We start from the raw sequence: 19,533 nt of genomic DNA on the forward strand, positions 1-19,533 counted from the left end.
CACACACTCCATTACCACCACCCCAACCACTCACTCCACACACTCCATTACCACTCACACTCCATTACCACTCCACTCCATTACCACTCACACTCACACACACTCCATTACCACTCACACTCACACACACACCCCTTACCACTCACACACACTCCATTACCACTCACACACACTCCATTACCACTCACACTCACTCACACTTCATTACCACTCACACTCCATTACCACTCACACTCCATTACCACTCACTCACACACACTCCATTACCACTCACACTCACTCACACTTCATTACCACTCACACTCCATTACCACTTACACTCCATTACCACTCACACTCACACACACTCCATTACCACTCACACTCACACACACTCCATTACCACTCACACTCGCTCACACTCCATTACCACCCACGCTCACACACTCCATTACCACTCACACTCACACACACTCCATTACCACTCACACTCACACACACTCCATTACCACTGACACTCACACACACTCCATTACCACTCACACTCACTCACACTCATTACCACTCACACTCCATTACCCTCACACTCCATTACCACTCACACTCACACGCACTCCATTACCACTCACACTCACTCATCTTCATTACCACTCACACTCACACACTCCATTACCACTCACACTCCATTACCACTCACACTCCATTACCACTCACACTCCATTACCACTCACACTCCATTACCACTCACACTCCATTACCACTCACACTCACACACACTCCATTACCGTTCACACCCAATTATTGCTCACACTCAATTACCGCTCACACTCAATTACCGCTCACACTCAATTACCGCTCACACTCACACTCCATTACCACTCACACTCCATTACCACTCACACTCCATTACCACTCACACGCACATACACTCCATTACCACTCACACTCACTCACACTCCATTACCACTCACACTCACACACACTCCATTACCACTCACACACACTCCCATTACCACTCACAAACGCTCCATTACCACTCACACTCACTCACACTCCATTACCACTCACACACACTCCATTATCACTCACACTCACTCACTCTCCATTGCCAGTCACACTCACACACACCTCCATGCCCTCACACGCACACACACTTCATTACCACTCACACACACTCCATTATCTCACACACTCACTCAAACTCCATTATCACTCACACTCCATTATCACTCACACTCAATTATCACTCACACTCAAACACACGCCATTACCACTTACACACACTCCATTACCACTCACACACACTCCATCACCACTCACACTCACACACACTTCATTACCAGTCACACTCACACACACTCCATTACCACTCACACTCCATTACCACTCACACTCCATTACCACTCACACTCCACACACTCCATTACCACTCACACACACTTCATTACCACTCACACTCACACACACTCCATTACCACTCACTCACACACCACCCATTACCACTCACACTCACACACACTCCATTACCACTCACACTCACCCACACTCCATTACCACTCACACTCACACACACCCATTACCACTCACACACACACACACTCCATTACCACTCACAAACACTCCTTACCACTCACACGCACTCACACTCCATTACCACTCACACTCGGATTACCACTCACCATTCCATTACCACTCACATTCCATTACCACTTACCACTCACATTCCATTACCACTCACACGTCACACTCCATTACACTCACACTCACTCACCTCCATTACCACTCACACTCACTCACACTCCATTACCAGCACACTCAGACACACTCCATTATCATTCACACTCACTCACACTCCATTACCACTCACACTCACTCACACTCCATTATCATTCACACTCACTCAACACTCCATACATCACCCCCACCTCAAACACACACTCCATATCACTCACACTCATCACACGCCATTGACAACTCACACACACTCCCATTGTCACTCACACTCAATTACCGCTCACACTCACACACACTCCATTACCACTCACACACACTCCATTACCACTCACACACACTCCATTACCACTCACACACACTCCATTACCACTCACACTCACACTCCATTACCACACACACTCACTCACACCCCATTACCACACACACACTCCATTACCACTCACACTCACACACACTCCATTACCACTCACACACACTCCATTACCACTCACACTCACTCACACTCCATTACCACTCACACTCACTCACACTCCATTACCACTCACACTCACTCACACTCCATTACCACTCACACTCACTCACACTCCATTATCATTCACACTCAGACACACTCCATTATCACTCACACTCAATTACCGCTCACACTCACTCACACTCCATTACCACTTACACACACTCCATTACCACTCACACTCACTCACACTCCATTACCACTTACACTCACACACTCCATTACCACTCACACTCACACACACTCCATTACCACACACACTCACTCACACTCCATTACCACTCACTCACACTCCATTACCACTCACTCACACTCCATTACCACACACACTCACACACACTCCATTACCACACACATTCAGTCACACTCCATTCCCACTCACACACACTCCATTACCACTCACACTCACACACATTCCATTACCACTCACACTCACACCACTCCATTACCACACACACTCACTCACACTCCATTCCCACTCACACACACTCCATTACCACTCACACTCACTCACACTCCATTACCACACACACTCACACACACTCTATTACCACACACATTCAGTCACACTCCATTACCACTCACTCACACTCCATTACCACTCACACACACTCCATTACCACTCACACTCACTCACACTCCATTACCACACACACTCACACACACTCCATTACCACAGACACTCACACACACTCCATTACCACACACACTCAATTACCACTCCCACTCCATTACCACTCCCACTCCATTACCACTCACACTCCATTACCACACACACACTCCATTACCACACACACACTCCATTACCACTCACACTCCATTACCACTCACACTCACTCACACTCCATTACCACTCACACTCACTCACACTCCATTACCACTCACACTCACACAAACTCCATTACCACTCACACTCACACACTCCATTACCACTCACACTCACACACTCCATTATCACTCACAGTCACACACACACTCCATTACCACTCACACACACTCCATTACCACTCACACTCACACACACTCCATTACCACACACACTCACTCACACTCCATTACCACTCACACTCCATTACCACTCATACTCAATTACCACTCACACTCACACTCCATTACCACACACACTCACTCACACTCCATTACCACACACACACTCTATTACCACTCACACTCACACACACTCCATTACCACTCACACACACTCCATTACCACTCACACTCAGTCACACTCCATTACCACTCACACTCACTCACACTCCATTACCACTCACACTCACTCACACTCCATTATCATTCACACTCACTGACACTCCATTACCACTCACACTCAGACACATTCCATTATCACTCACACTCACTCACACTCCATTACAACTCACACTCACACACACTCCATTATCACTCACACTCAATTACCGCTCACACTCACACACACTCCATTACCACTCACACACACTCCATTACCACTCACTCACACTCCATTACCACTCACACACACTCCATTACCACTCACACTCACTCACACTCCATTACCACTTACACTCACACACTCCATTACCACTCACACTTACACACACTCCATTACCACGCACACTCACTCACACTCCATTACCACTCACACACACTCCATTACCACTCACTCACTCACACTCCATTACCACACACACTCACACACACTCCATTACCACTCACACACACTCCATTACCACACACACTCACTCACACTCCATTACCACTCACACACACTCCATTACCACTCACACTCACACACACTCCATTACCACTCACACTCACACACACTCCATTACCACACACACACTCACTCACACTCCATTACCACTCACACACACTCCATTACCACTCACCACTCACACACACTCCATTACCACACACACTCACACACACTCCATTACCACACACACTCACACACACTCCATTACCACACACACTCACTCACACTCCATTACCACTCACACTCCATTACCACTCACACTCCATTACCACTCACACTCCATTACCACTCACACTCCATTACACTCACACTCCATTACCACTCACACTCCATTACCACACACACACTCCATTACCAGTCACACACACTCCATTACCACTCACACACACTCCATTACCACTCACACTCACTCACACTCCATTACCACTCACACTCACTCACACTCCATTACCACTCACACTCACACAAACTCCATTACCACTCACACTCACACAAACTCCATTACCACTCACACTCACACACTCCATTACCACTCACACTCACACACTCCATTATCACTCACAGTCACACACACACTCCATTATCACTCACAGTCACACACACACTCCATTATCACTCACAGTCACACACACACTCCATTACCACTCACACACACTCCATTACCACTCACACCCACACACACTCCATTACCACACACACTCACTCACACTCCATTACCACTCACACTCACACTCCATTACACACACACACTCCATTACCACTCACACTCACTCACACTCCATTACCACTCACACTCACACTCCATTACACACACACACTCCATTACCACTCACACTCACACACACTCCATTACCACTCACACACACTCCATTACCACTCACACTCAGTCACACTCCATTACCACTCACACTCACTCACACTCCATTATCATTCACACTCACTCACACTCCATTACCACTCACACTCACTCACAGTCCATTATCATTCACACTCACTCACACTCCATTACCACTCACACTCAGACACGTTCCATTATCACTCACACTCACTCACACTCCATTATCACTCACACTCAATTACCGCTCACACTCACACACACTCCATTACCACTCACACACACTCCATTACCACTCACTCACACCCCATTGCCACTCACACACACTCCATTACCTCTCACACTCACTCACACTCCATTACCACTTACACTCACACACTACATTACCACTCGCACTCACACACACTCCATTACCACACACACTCACTCACACTCCATTACCACTCACACACACTCCATTACCACTCACACTCACACACACTCCATTACCCACACACACTCACACACACTCCATTACCCACACACTCACTCACACTCCATTACCACTCACACACACTCCATTTCCACTCACACTCACTCACACTCCATTACCACACACACTCACACACACTCCATTACCACATACACTCACACACACTCCATTACCACACACACTCACTCACACTCCATTACCACTCACACTCCATTACCACTCACACTCCATTACCACTCACACTCCATTACCACTCACACTCCATTACCACTCACACTCCATTACCACTCACACTCCATTACCACTCACACTCCATTACCACTCACACTCCATTACCACTCACACTCCATTACCAGTCACACTCACTCACACTCCATTATCATTCACACTCACTCACACTCCATTACCACTCACACTCAGACACATTCCATTATCACTCACACTCACTCACACTCCATTACAACTCACACTCACACACACTCAATTATCACTCACACTCAATTACCGCTCACACTCACACACACTCCATTACCACTCACACACACTCCATTACCACTCACTCACACTCCATTACCACTCACACACACTCCATTACCACTCACACTCACTCACACTCCATTACCACTTACACTCACACACTCCATTACCACTCACACTTACACACACTCCATTACCACACACACTCACTCACACTCCATTACCACTCACACACACTCCATTACCACTCACTCACTCACACTCCATTACCACACACACTCACACACACTCCATTACCACACACACTCACACACACTCCATTACCACACACACTCACTCACACTCCATTACCACTCACACACACTCCATTACCACTCACACTCACACACACTCCATTACCACTCACACTCACACACACTCCATTACCACACACACTCACTCACACTCCATTACCACTCACACACACTCCATTACCACTCACACTCACTCACACTCCATTACCACACACACTCACTCACACTCCATTACCACACACACTCACACACACTCCATTACCACACACACTCACACACACTCCATTACCACACACACTCACTCACACTCCATTACCACTCACACTCCATTACCACTCACACTCCATTACCACTCACACTCCATTACCACTCACACTCCATTACCACACACACTCCATTACCACACACACACTCCATTACCACTCACACACACTCCATTACCACTCACACTCACTCACACTCCATTACCACTCACACTCACACAAACTCCATTACCACTCACACACACTCCATTACCACTCACACTCACACACTCCATTACCACTCACACTCACACACTCCATTACCACTCACACTCACACACTCCATTATCACTCACAGTCACACACACACTCCATTATCACTCACAGTCACACACACACTCCATTACCACTCACACACACTCCATTACCACTCACACTCTCACACACTCCATTACCACACACACTCACTCACACTCCATTACCACTCACACTCCATTACCACTCACACTCCATTACCACTCACACTCCATTACCACACACACACTCCATTACCACTCACACTCACACACACTCCATTACCACTCACACACACTCCATTACCACTCACACTCACTCACACTCCATTACCACTCACACTCACTCACACTCCATTACCACTCACACTCAGACACACTCCATTATCATTCACACTCACTCACACTCCATTACCACTCACACTCACTCACACTCCATTATCATTCACACTCACTCACACTCCATTACCACTCACACTCACTCACACTCCATTATCATTCACACTCACTCACACCCCATTACCACTCACACTCAGACACGTTCCATTATCACTCACACTCACTCACACTCCATTACAACTCACACTCACACACACTCCATTATCACTCACACTCAATTACCACTCACACACACTCCATTACCACTCACACACCCTCCATTACCACTCACTCACACTCCATTACCACTCACACACACTCCATTACCACTCACACTCACTCACACTCCATTACCACTTACACTCACACACTACATTACCACTCACACACACTCCATTACCACACACACTCACTCACACTCCATTACCACTCACACACACTCCATTACAACTCACTCACTCACACTCCATTACCACACACACTCACACACACTCCAATACCACACACACTCAGTCACACTCCATTACCACTCACACACACTCCATTACCACTCACACTCACACACACTCCATTACCACTCACACTCACACACACTCCATTACCACACACACTCACTCACACTCCATTACCACTCACACACACTCCATTACCACTCACACTCACTCACACTCCATTACCACACACACTCACACACACTCCATTACCACATACACTCACACACACTCCATTACCACACACACTCACTCACACTCCATTACCACTCACACTCCATTACCACTCACACTCCATTACCACTCACACTCCATTACCACTCACACTCCATTACCACACACATACTCCATTACCACTCACACACACTCCATTACCACTCACACTCACTCACACTCCATTACCACTCACACTCACTCACACTCCATTACCACTCACACTCACACAAACTCCATTACCACTCACACACACTCCATTACCACTCACACTCACACACTCCATTACCACTCACACTCACACACTCCATTATCACTCACAGTCACACACACACTCCATTACCACTCACACACACTACATTACCACTCACACTCACACACACTCCATTACCACACACACTCACTCACACTCCATTACCACACACACACTCCATTACCACTCACACTCACACACACTCCATTACCACTCACACACACTCCATTACCACTCACACTCAGTCACACTCCATTACCACTCACACTCACTCACACTCCATTACCACTCACACTCACTCACACTCCATTACCACTCACACTCAGACACACTCCATTATCATTCACACTCACTCACACTCCATTACCACTCACACTCACTCACACTCCATTATCATTCACACTCACTCACACTCCATTACCACTCACACTCAGACACACTCCATTATCACTCACACTCACTCACACTCCATTACAACTCACACACACTCCATTGTCACTCACACTCAATTACCGCTCACACTCACACACACTCCATTACCACTCACACACACTCCATTACCACTCACACACACTCCATTACCACTCACACACACTCCATTACCACTCACACACACTCCATTACCACTCACACACACTCACACTCCATTGCCAGTCTCACTCACACACACTCCATTGCCAGTCTCACTCACACACACTCCATTGCCAGTCTCACTCACACACACTCCATTGCCAGCCACACTCACACACACTCCATTACCACTCACACACACTCCATTACCACTCACACACACTCACACTCCATTGCCAGTCTCACTCACACACACTCCATTGCCAGTCTCACTCACACACACTCCATTGCCAGTCTCACTCACACACACTCCATTGCCAGCCACACTCACACGCACTTCATTATCACTCACACTCAATTATCACTCACACTCAATTATCACTCACACTCAATTATCACTCACACTCAATTATCACTCACACTCAATCATCACTCACACTCAATTATCACTCACACTCACCACTCACACTCACACTCCATTACCACTCACACTCACACACACTCCATTACCACTCACACACACTCCATCACCACTCACACTCACACACACACTTCATTACCACTCACACTCACACACACTCCATTACCACTCACACTCACACACCCACACTTCATTACCACTCACACACACTTCATTACCACTCACACTCACTCAATTACCACTCACACTCACACACACTCCATTACCACTCACACTCACACAAACTCCATTACCACTCGCACTCACACACACTCCATTACCACTCACACTCACACACTCCATTACCACTCACACACACTCCATTACCACTCACACAAACTCCATTACCACTCACACTCACACACTCCATTATCACTCACAGTCACACACACACTCCATTACCACTCACACTCACACACACTTCATTACCATTCACACTCACACACACTCCATTACCACACACACTCACACACACTCCATTACCACTCACACTCACACACACACTTCATTACCACTCACACTCACACACACTCCATTACCACTCACACTCACACACACTCCATTACCACTCACACTCACACACACTCCATTACCACTCACACTCACACACACTCCATTACCACTCACACTCACACGCACTCCATTACCACTCACACTCACACGCACTCCATTACCACTCACACTCACTCACACTCCATTACCACTCACACTCACACACACTCCATTACCACTCACACTCACTCACACTCCATTACCACTCACACTCACACACACTCCATTACCACTCACACTCACTCACACTCCATTACCACTCACACGCACTCCATTACCACTCACACTCCATTACCACTCACACTCACACACACTCCATTACCACTCACACTCACTCACACTCCATTACCACTCACACTCACACACACTCCATTACCACTCACACTCACACGCACTCCATTACCACTCACACTCACTCGCACTCCATTACCACTCACACTCACACACACTCCATTACCACTCACACTCACACACTCCATTATCACTCACAGTCACACACACACTTCATTACCACTCACACTCACACACTCCATTACCACTCCCACTCACACACTCCATTATCACTCACAGTCACACACACACTCCATTACCACTCACTCTCACACGCACTTCATTACCATTCACACTCACACACACTCCATTACCACACAAACTCACACACACTCCATTACCACACAAACTCACACACACTCCATTACCACTCACACTCACACGCACTCCATTACCACTCACACTCACTCACACTCCATTACCACTCACACTCACACACACTCCATTACCACTCACACTCACTCCTGTACACATTCACTCACTCACTCCCATATACAGTCACTCGTACTCGCACAGATCCTATACAGACACATGGGGTGAATTCTCGAATCCCGCGGCAGTGTCCACTCCGTTGTAAACGCCGTCGCGTTTTACGACGGTGTGAACGGGCCGACCCCACAACTAATACTGGCCCGCAAAAGGGGCCAGCATGGCACTGGAGCAGTTCACGCCGCTCCACCTGCTGATACTGGCACAAACAGGGCGCCACGGGATCCGCACATGCGCAGTGGCACCAGTGCCAACGCGCACATGCGCAGTGCCTACCTTCAACACGTCGGCCCCAACACAACATGGTGCAGGACTACAGGGGCCCCCAGCCAGCGAGTCCGGCCCGCCGATCGGTGGGCCCCGATCGCAGGCCAGGCCACATCAGAGGCCCCACCCGCCTCTGGGGTCGGAACCCCTCCACCCCCCCCCCCCCCCCCCCCCCCCCCCCGCCCCCACAGGCCGTCCCCGGACCCATCCACGCCGAGTTCCCGCCGGCTGGGAGCAGGTGTGGACGGCGCCGGCAGGGCTTGGAGTTTTCACGAAGGCCGTTCCGCCCCCGATTCTCGACCGAGAAATGGCGGGTCAACTGCGTAGAGTTGCCCTCGACCGGCGGCGCACCTACCATGCCGGCACCCATGGCTACGATTCCCCACAGCCAGCGTCGGGGCAGCATGGTGCGATTCGTGCTGGTCGCGGGGATTCTCCGGCCTGGCCCCGGGCTGAGAGAATACCTCCCACATTCTCACTCACACACTCCCTTAAACTCACAGGTTCAATGGATTTCTCCAATGTCGGCATCTTGCCGTGGCATTCTCGCAGCAAACAGGGCGGAAGAATCCAGCCTTCACACACACTCCTTTACACTTTCACTCACACTCTCATACACTCCTTTATTTATTTATTCATTCTTTATTTATTTAGTATACCCATTGTGTTGTTAGGGAGTGAGTTCCAGGATGTTGCCCCAGTGACAGTGAAGGAATGGCGATATATTTCCAAGTCAGGGTGGTGAGTGACTTGGAGGGGAACCTCCAGGTGGTGGGGTTCCCAAGTGTCGGCTGCTCTTGTCCTTCTAGATGGTAGTGGTCATGGGTTTGGAAGGTGCTGTCTAAGGAATCTTGGTGAGTTGCTGCAGTGCATCTTGTAGATGGTACACACGGCTGCTACTGTTCGCCGGTAGTGGAGGGTTTGAATATCTGTGCAAGGGGGAGTAATCAAGCGGGCTGCATTTTCCTGGATGGTTTGAGCTTCTTGAGTGTTGTTGGAGCTGCACTCATCCAGGCAAGTGGGGGAGTATTCCATTACACTCCTGACTTGTGCCTTGAAGATGGTCGACAGGCTTTGGGGGATCAAGATGTGAGTTACTCACCGTAGGATTCCTAGCCTTTGACTTGCCGTGGTAGCAACAGTATTAATATGGCGAGTCCAGTTCGGTTTCTGGTCAATGGTAACCCCAGTAAGTTAATTGCGGGGGCTTCAGCGATGGTAATTCCATTGAATATCAAGGGGCGATGGTTAGATCCTTTCTTGTAGGAGATGGCCATTGCCTGACACTTCTGTGGTGGGAATGTAACTTGACACTTGTCAGCACAAGTCCTGGATATTGTCCAGGTCTTGCTGCATTTGGACATGGGACTGCTTCATTATCTGAGGAGTTGTGAATGGGGCTGAACATTGTGCAGTCATCCGCAAACATCCCGACTTCTGACCTTATGATGGAAGGCGGGTCATTGATGAAGCAGCTGTAAACGGTTGGGCCTTGGAACACTACCCTGAGAAACTCCTGCAGTGATGTCCTGGAGCTGAGATGACTGACATCCAACCACCGCAACCATCTTCCTTTGTACCAGGTATGACTTCAACCAGCAGAGAGTTTTCCCCCTGATTCCATTAACTCTAGTTTAGCCAGGGCTCCTTGATGCCATACTCGGCCAAATGCTGCCTTGATGTCAAGGGCAGTCACTCTCAACTCACCTCTTTTGTCCATGTTTGAACCAAGGCTGTCATGAGGTCAGGAGCGGAGTGACCCTGGTGGAACCCAAACTGAGTGTTTGTGAGCAGGTTATTGCTGAGTAAGTGCTGCTTGATAGCACTGTTGATGCATCCTTCCATAAACTTTCACCTCTTTTGTCCATGTTTAAACTAAGGCTGTGATGAGATCAGGAGCTGAGTGACCCTGGTTGAACCCAAACTGAGTGTTTGTGAGCAGGTTATTGCTGAGTAAGTGCTGCTTGATAGCACTGTTGATGAGCCCTTCCATCACTTTGCTGATGATGAAGAGTAGACTGATGGGGCAGTAATTGGCTGGATTGGATTTGTCTTCTTTCTTGTGTACAGGACACACCTGGGCAATTTCCCACATTGCTGGGTAGATGCCAGTGTTGTAGCTGTACTGGAACAGCTTGGCTAGGGGTGCGGCAAGTTCTGGAGCACAAGTCTTCAGTACAATAGCCAGAATATTGTCAGGGCCCAAAGCCTTTGCAGTATCCAGTGCCTTCAGCCATTTCCTGGTATCATGTGAAGTGAATCATGTTGGCTATAGACTGACATCTGTGATATTGGGGACCTCTGAAATGGCCGAGCAAACCACTCAGTTGTATTCAACTGTTACAGAAACACAGAAAAGGGATGGAACCACCCGGCATCGAACCGGGGACCGAGATGGATCATCCACTCGGCACTTCTGGCTGAAGATGGTTACAAATGCCTCAGTTTTGTCTTTTGCACAGATTTGCTGGGCTCCTCCATCATTGAGGATGGAAATATTTGCGGAGCCTCCACCACCATTCATGGTTGGATGTGGCAGGACCGCAGAGTTTACATTTGACGCATTGGTTGTGGAACCGCTGAGCTCTGTCTATTACTTGCTACTTATGCTGTTTGGCACACAAGTAGTCCTGTGTTGTTGCTTCACCAAGTTGACACCTCATTTTTGGGTATTTCTGATGTTGCTCCTAGCTCCTATACTCTTCATTGAACCCGGGTTGATCCCCTGGCTTGATGGTAATGGTAGAGTGGGGGATATGCCGGGCCATGTGGTTGCAGATTGTGATTGAATACATTCTGCTGCTGCTGATGGTCCACAGCGCCTCATGAATGCCCAGTCCATTTAGTAAGGTGGTAGTGCCTTAATGTGAAGATGGGACTTTGTCTCCACAAGGACTGTGCGGTGTCACTTCTACCGATAATGTCATGAACAGATGTACCTGCGGTAGGCAGATTGGTGAGGATGAGGTCAAGTATGTTTTTCCCTCTTGTTGGTTCCCTCACCACCTGCTGCAGTCCTGTGTTGTTGCTTCAGTCCCAGTCTACCAGCAATGTCCTTTAGGACCCGGCCAGCTTGGTCTGTGGTGGTACTACCGAGCCACTCTTGGTGATGGACATTGAAGTCCGCCACCAGAGCATATTCTGTGCCCTTACCACCCTCAGCGCTTCAACACGGAGGAGTGCTGATTCATCAGCTGATGCTGGCCAGTACTTGGTAATCAGCCCATATTTGACCTGAAGACATTATGGGGTCCAGAGTCGCTGTTGAGAACTCCCAACTGTATACTACTGTGTCGCCATCATTCTCTGCTGGGTCTGTCCTGTCGGTGGGACAATGTCTGTAAGGTATGATTCTGTGAGTATGAATATGAATGTGAGTATGAATATTCACCTGAATATGTCAGGCGATGAACTAGTCTGTGAGACAGCTCTCCCAACTTTGACACAAGCCAAATGTTAGACTTTGCAGTGTCAAGGCCGGGTTTGCCGTTGCCGTTTCCGGTCCCCGGTTCGATGCCGGGTGGTCCGTCCGGTTCCATTCCTTTTTTGTGTTTCTGTAACAGTTTAATACAACTGAGTGGTTTGCTCGGCCGGTTTTGAGAGCATTTAAGATTCAACCACATTGCTGTGGGTCTGGAGTCACATGTAGGCCAGACCAGGTAAGGATGGCAGATTTCCTTCCCTAAAGGACATTAGTGAACCAGATGGGTTTTTACGACAATCGACGATGGTTTCAAGGTCATCATTAGAATTTTAATTCCAGATGCCGTGGTGGGCTTCGAACCAGGGTCCATAGATCATAATCGTGAATCTCTGGATTACAAGTCCAGTTGACTATACCACTACACCAAAGCCTCCCCTACATTTGTTCACATTCCTTTTATATATACACATACACAGCTTTACACAGATTTTGGTACACCCTCATTCACACACCCACTTGCAAAACAATTCATAAACTCACACCCTCACACTCACACAATTATACATAACATACAGAAATGCCCTTACAACACTCACAAATCACACAAACTGCCTTATGCACACACTGACTCACACCCCCTTGCACACATTCACACACATATACTTACACACGCACTCACACACACCCACACACCTCCTTACACGCGCACTCACACACACCCTTACACACACTCACACAAACTCTCACAAACATTCCTTTACACACTCAGCTATAAACTCACACACACTTCCAAAATCTGATCATTGAGTCAAGGCACCATTCCTGTACATGGTGCCCCTCCACATTCCTACCCATCCCCCTCACCCCATAACCTCTGTCACTCAATCCTGATCCCTCCCAGACCCAAACGTTACCCTCCCCCTTAACCTCACCCTCCCCATCCTCTTCATGCTCCCTCCTCCCCTCCTCCTGATAATATCATAGAATTTACAGTGCAGAAGGAGGCCATTCGGCCCATCGAGTCTGCACCGGCTCTTGGAAAGAGCACCCTACCCAAGGTTAGCACCTTCACCCTATCCCCATAACCCAGCAACCCCACCCAACACTAAGGGGAATTTATCACAGCCAATCCACCTAACCTGCACATCATTGGACTGTGGGAGGAATCAGGAGCACCCAGAGGAAACCCACGCACACACGGGGAGGATGTGCAGACTCCGCACAGATAGTGGCCCAAGCTGGAATCGAACCTGGGACCCTGGAGCTGTGAAGCGATTGTGCTATCCACAATGCTACCATGCTGCCCAAATCTATCCCCTCCCCATACTCTCGCCCTTCCTACTCATTCCCTCCCCTGTAACTACCCCTTCCCCTCAGCCCATCCCCTCCCCATCCCTTCCATACCCTCCTCTCTCTCACCCATCCCATCTCCTTCCATCTGTCCCACCTCTCCTTTTCCACATACCCTCCACCCTCCCAAACCCACTTCCCATTGCCTCTCCGTCACCTCACCATCTCCCCCCCCTCCTGTTCCCCTTCCCTCCTTCCCCATTCCCTCACCATCCCCCACTCCCACCATGCCCCCCCTCCACCCCACCCCACTCTCACCTGTCCCTGCGTTTGTGGTCACCCTCACTTCTGCTTCATTTGGAGTTGCTGGATCGTCCCCTTTTTCTGTGAAGGTACAAAACAGTTAAAACCTTTTTCCGGACTGTATATGAGGGGGAGGTCAACCCTGTGGTGTTCTTTGTCTTGCTTATTTCAGGATGATTGGTGCAGTGTTCACAGAAACCACAAAATAGCTTTAACTTAAACAAAGCTGTAAATTTATGAACACGATTAATTTGGATTCAACACGTATTCCTGAGGAATACACAGGTCTTTAATAGCATTTAAACTACACTCATCTACAGCTAATCTTAACACTGATATAAACTATGATCTGCTCTCACTTACATTATCTGTACTTTAGACTCTCTCTCTCCAGCTAACTCCTGCACACATTCTCCCACAAGGCTTAGCATCACTGCCTTATATAGGTGTAACTGGATCGCTCTCGAGAGGCTACTCTCGACATTTCATTAACCCTTGCAGTTATGATAATACCACATCCCCCTTTCTTTGTGGTGAACACCTGAGGAAGGAGCAGTGCTCCGAAAGCTCGTGTTTGAAACAAACCTGTTGGACTTTAACCTGGTGTTGTAAGACTTCTTACTGTTTTGATCCAGCAGAGGCAGCAGAGCGGAGCCGCTGATTGGCTGTTGCAGGGAAGATTTGCATCAGTGCATTGTGGTCACTGTATCCAGAAGGTGTACCTGAGCAAGACACCCTCCTTGTTCAAGTGAAGGCAAGCACCCTGCAGAGGGCAGCAGAGCGGAGCTGCAGATTGGCTGTTGCGGGGTAGATTTGCATCAGTGCATTGTGGTCACTGTATCCAGAAGGTGTACCGGAGCAAGACACCCTCAGTTTTCAAGTGAAGGGACGCACCCAGCAGAGGGCAGCAGAGCAGAGCTGCTGATTGGCTGTTCCGGGGAAAATGTGCATCAGTGCATTGCAGTCACTGTATCCAGAAGGTGTACCTGAGCAAGACACCCTCTCCAGTGTTCAAGTGAAGGCAAGCAACCAGCACAGGGCAGCAGAGTGGAGCTGCTGATTGGCTGTTGTGGGGAAGATTTGCATCAGTGCATTGCGGTCACTGTATCCAGAAAGTGCACCTGAGCAAGACACCCTCTTCCGTGTTCAAGTGAAGGCAAGCATCCAGCACAGGACAGCAGAGAGGAACCACTGATTGGCTGTTGCGGGGAAAATTTGCATCAGTGCATTGCGGTCACTGTATCCAGAAGGTGTACCTGAGCAAGACACCCTCCGAGTTCAAGTGAAGGCAAGCATCCAGCAGAGGGCAGCAGAGCAGAACCGCTGATTGGCTGTTGCGGGGAAAATTTGCATCAGTGCATTGCGGTCACTGTATCCAGAAGGTTGTTGGTGGAGGAGCTGTTGTCAAGTGACAGTTAAACCCCAAACACTTCTTCAGTGTTTCCCTCCCTACCTCCTCCTCTAACCAAAAAAAAACAATCACTGTAAGGATCCCAGCCGAATAAAGATCAAGAGGGAGACTCGAGTGCAGGTAGAAGTAGAAAGAAGTTAAACCGTAACGTCACAGCCTGCAGGTAAGTGATTGGCTGGTGACTTGTAAGTAGTTTTTCTTTTCCCTGAGGTGTGTTGATAAAGTAAGGTTTTTCTATCTCTATTTTTTTTTTAATCGTGTGATTGGTAACAATTTTTCTTTTTTTTTTTCCTTTTTCATTTATCTATTATTTAATATTATAGTTGGACTAAGTTAAGCTTAAGATTAAAAATGGCAGGAGATCTCAGACCCATGTTATGCTCCTCTTGCTCAATGTGGGAGCTCAGAGACATGGCTGATGTCCCTGGCTCCTTCATGTGCGGGAAGTGTGTCCAGCTGCAGCTCTTGTGAGACCACATGACAGCTCTGGAGCTTCCGGTGGACTCTCTTTGGAGCATCCGTGATGCTGAGGAGGTTGTGGATTGCATGCTTAGCGAATTGGTCACACCACAGATTAGGATTGATGAGGGAGACAGGGAATGGGTGACCAAAAGGCAGAGAAAGAGCAGGAAGGCAGTGTCGGTGTCCCCTGCGGTCATCTCCCTCTAAAACAGGTATTCCGTTTTGGATACTGTTGAGGGAGATGATGCACCAGGGAAAGACAGTAATAGCCAGGCTCATGGCACCGTGGCTGGCTCTGCTGCACAGAAGGGTGGGAAAAGGGCGTGAAAAAGACTGGCAGGGCTATAGTCATAGGGGATTCAATTGTTAGGGGAGTAGATAGGCGGTTCTGTGGTTGAAAATGAGACTCCCGAATGGTATGTTGCTTCCCAGGTGCATGGGTCAGGGATGTCTCAGATCGGCTGCAGGACATACTGAAGGGGGAGGGTGTACAGCCAGTTGCCGTGGTGCATATAGGCACCAACGATATAGGTAAAAAACGGGATGAGGTCCTACAAGCAGAATTTATGGAGTTAGGAGCCAAGTTAAAAAGTCGGACCTCAGAGGTAGTAATCTCAGGATTGCTGCCAGTGCCACGTGGTAGTCAAGGGTAGATATGATGGAATAGTCAGAATGAATACGCGGCTTGAGAGATGGTGCAGGAGGGAGGGGTTCAGATTTTTGGGACATTGGGACCGGTTCTGGGGGAGGTGAGACTACTACAAATTGGACAGTCTACACCTGGGCCGGACTGGAACCAATGTCCTAGGGGGTGCTTTTGCTAACGCTGCTGGGGAGGGTTTACACTAATGTGGCAGGGGGATGGGAACCAAATGAGGAGGTTAGTGGACAGTAAGGAGGTAGTAACTAAAGCCTGTAAGGAACTAGATCATGAAATCAGTGTGACTAAGGGGAAGAATAGGCAGGGAGCAGATGATGAACGCAAAGGGATTGGTGGTCTGAGGTGCATTTGTTTTAATGCAAGAAGTGCAGTAGGTAAGACAGATGAATTTAGGGCTTGGATTAGTACCTGGGAATATGATGTTATTGCTATTACTGAGATTTAGTTGAGTGAAGGGCATGATTGGCAACTGAATATCCCAGGGTATAGATGCTTCAGGAGGGATAGAGAGGGAGGTAAAAGGGGTGGAGGAGTTGCATTACTGGTCAGAGAGGATATCACAGCTGTGATTAAGGAGGGCACTATGGAGGACTCGAGCAGTGACGCGATATGGGCAGAGCTCAGGAATAGGAAGGGTGCGGTAACAATGTTGGGGCTGTACTACAGACCTCCCAACAGCGAGCGTCAGATAGAGGTACAAATATGTAAACAGATTATGGAAAGATTTAGGAGCAACAGGGTGGTGGTGATAGGAGATTTTAATTTTCCCAACATTGACTGGGATACACTTAGTGTCAGCGGTCTAGATGGAGCAGAATTTGTAAGAAGCATCCAGGAGGGTTTTCTAGAGTAGTATGTAAATAGTCCAACTCGGGAAGGGGCCATACTGGACCCGGTATTGGGGAATGATCCCGGCCAGGTGGTTGAAGTTTCAGTCGGGGATTACTTTGGGAATAGCGATCACAATTCCGTAAGTTTTAGAATACTCATGGACAAGGACGAGAGTGGTCCTAAAGGAAGAGTACTAAATTGGGGGAAGGCCAAGTATAACAAAATTCGGCAGGAGCTGGGAATGTGGATTGGGAGCAGCTGTTTGAAGGTAAATCCACATTTGATATGTGGGAGGCTTTTAAAGAAAGATTGATTAGAGTGCAGGACTTACATGTCCCCGTGAAAATGAGGGATAGAAATGGCAAGATTAGGGAACCATGGATGACAGGTGAAATTGAGAGACTATCTAAGAGGAAAAAGGAAGCACACATAAGATCTAGGCGACTGAAGAAAGAGGAAGCTTTGGAAGAATATCGGGAAGGTAGGACCAATCTGAAACGAGGAATCAAGAGGGCTAAAAGGGTCATGAAATATCTTTAGCAAACAGGGTTAAGGAAAATCCCAAAGCCTTTTATTCATA

At 48.3% G+C, this 19,533-nt stretch overlaps 1 protein-coding gene across 2 annotated transcripts in view; it reads right to left on the reverse strand.

Moving 5' to 3' along the window:
• LOC119971566 (myosin-binding protein C, cardiac-type-like) overlaps positions 1-19,533 on the reverse strand; it is a 226,833-nt gene that overhangs the window by 192,079 nt on the left and 15,221 nt on the right. The window contains exon 3 of one of the 2 annotated variants that reach the window (XM_038807309.1): positions 15,604-15,669. The exons of the other annotated variant lie outside the window; for it this stretch is intronic. Within the exon in view, the coding sequence (XP_038663237.1) occupies positions 15,604-15,669 (66 nt within the window). The remainder of the gene's footprint in view (positions 1-15,603; positions 15,670-19,533) is intronic. 2 annotated transcript variants of the gene reach the window in all.

The sequence above is a fragment of the Scyliorhinus canicula genome, chromosome 9 (assembly GCF_902713615.1).
Source record: "Scyliorhinus canicula chromosome 9, sScyCan1.1, whole genome shotgun sequence".
Classification (NCBI taxonomy): Eukaryota; Metazoa; Chordata; class Chondrichthyes; order Carcharhiniformes; family Scyliorhinidae; genus Scyliorhinus; species Scyliorhinus canicula.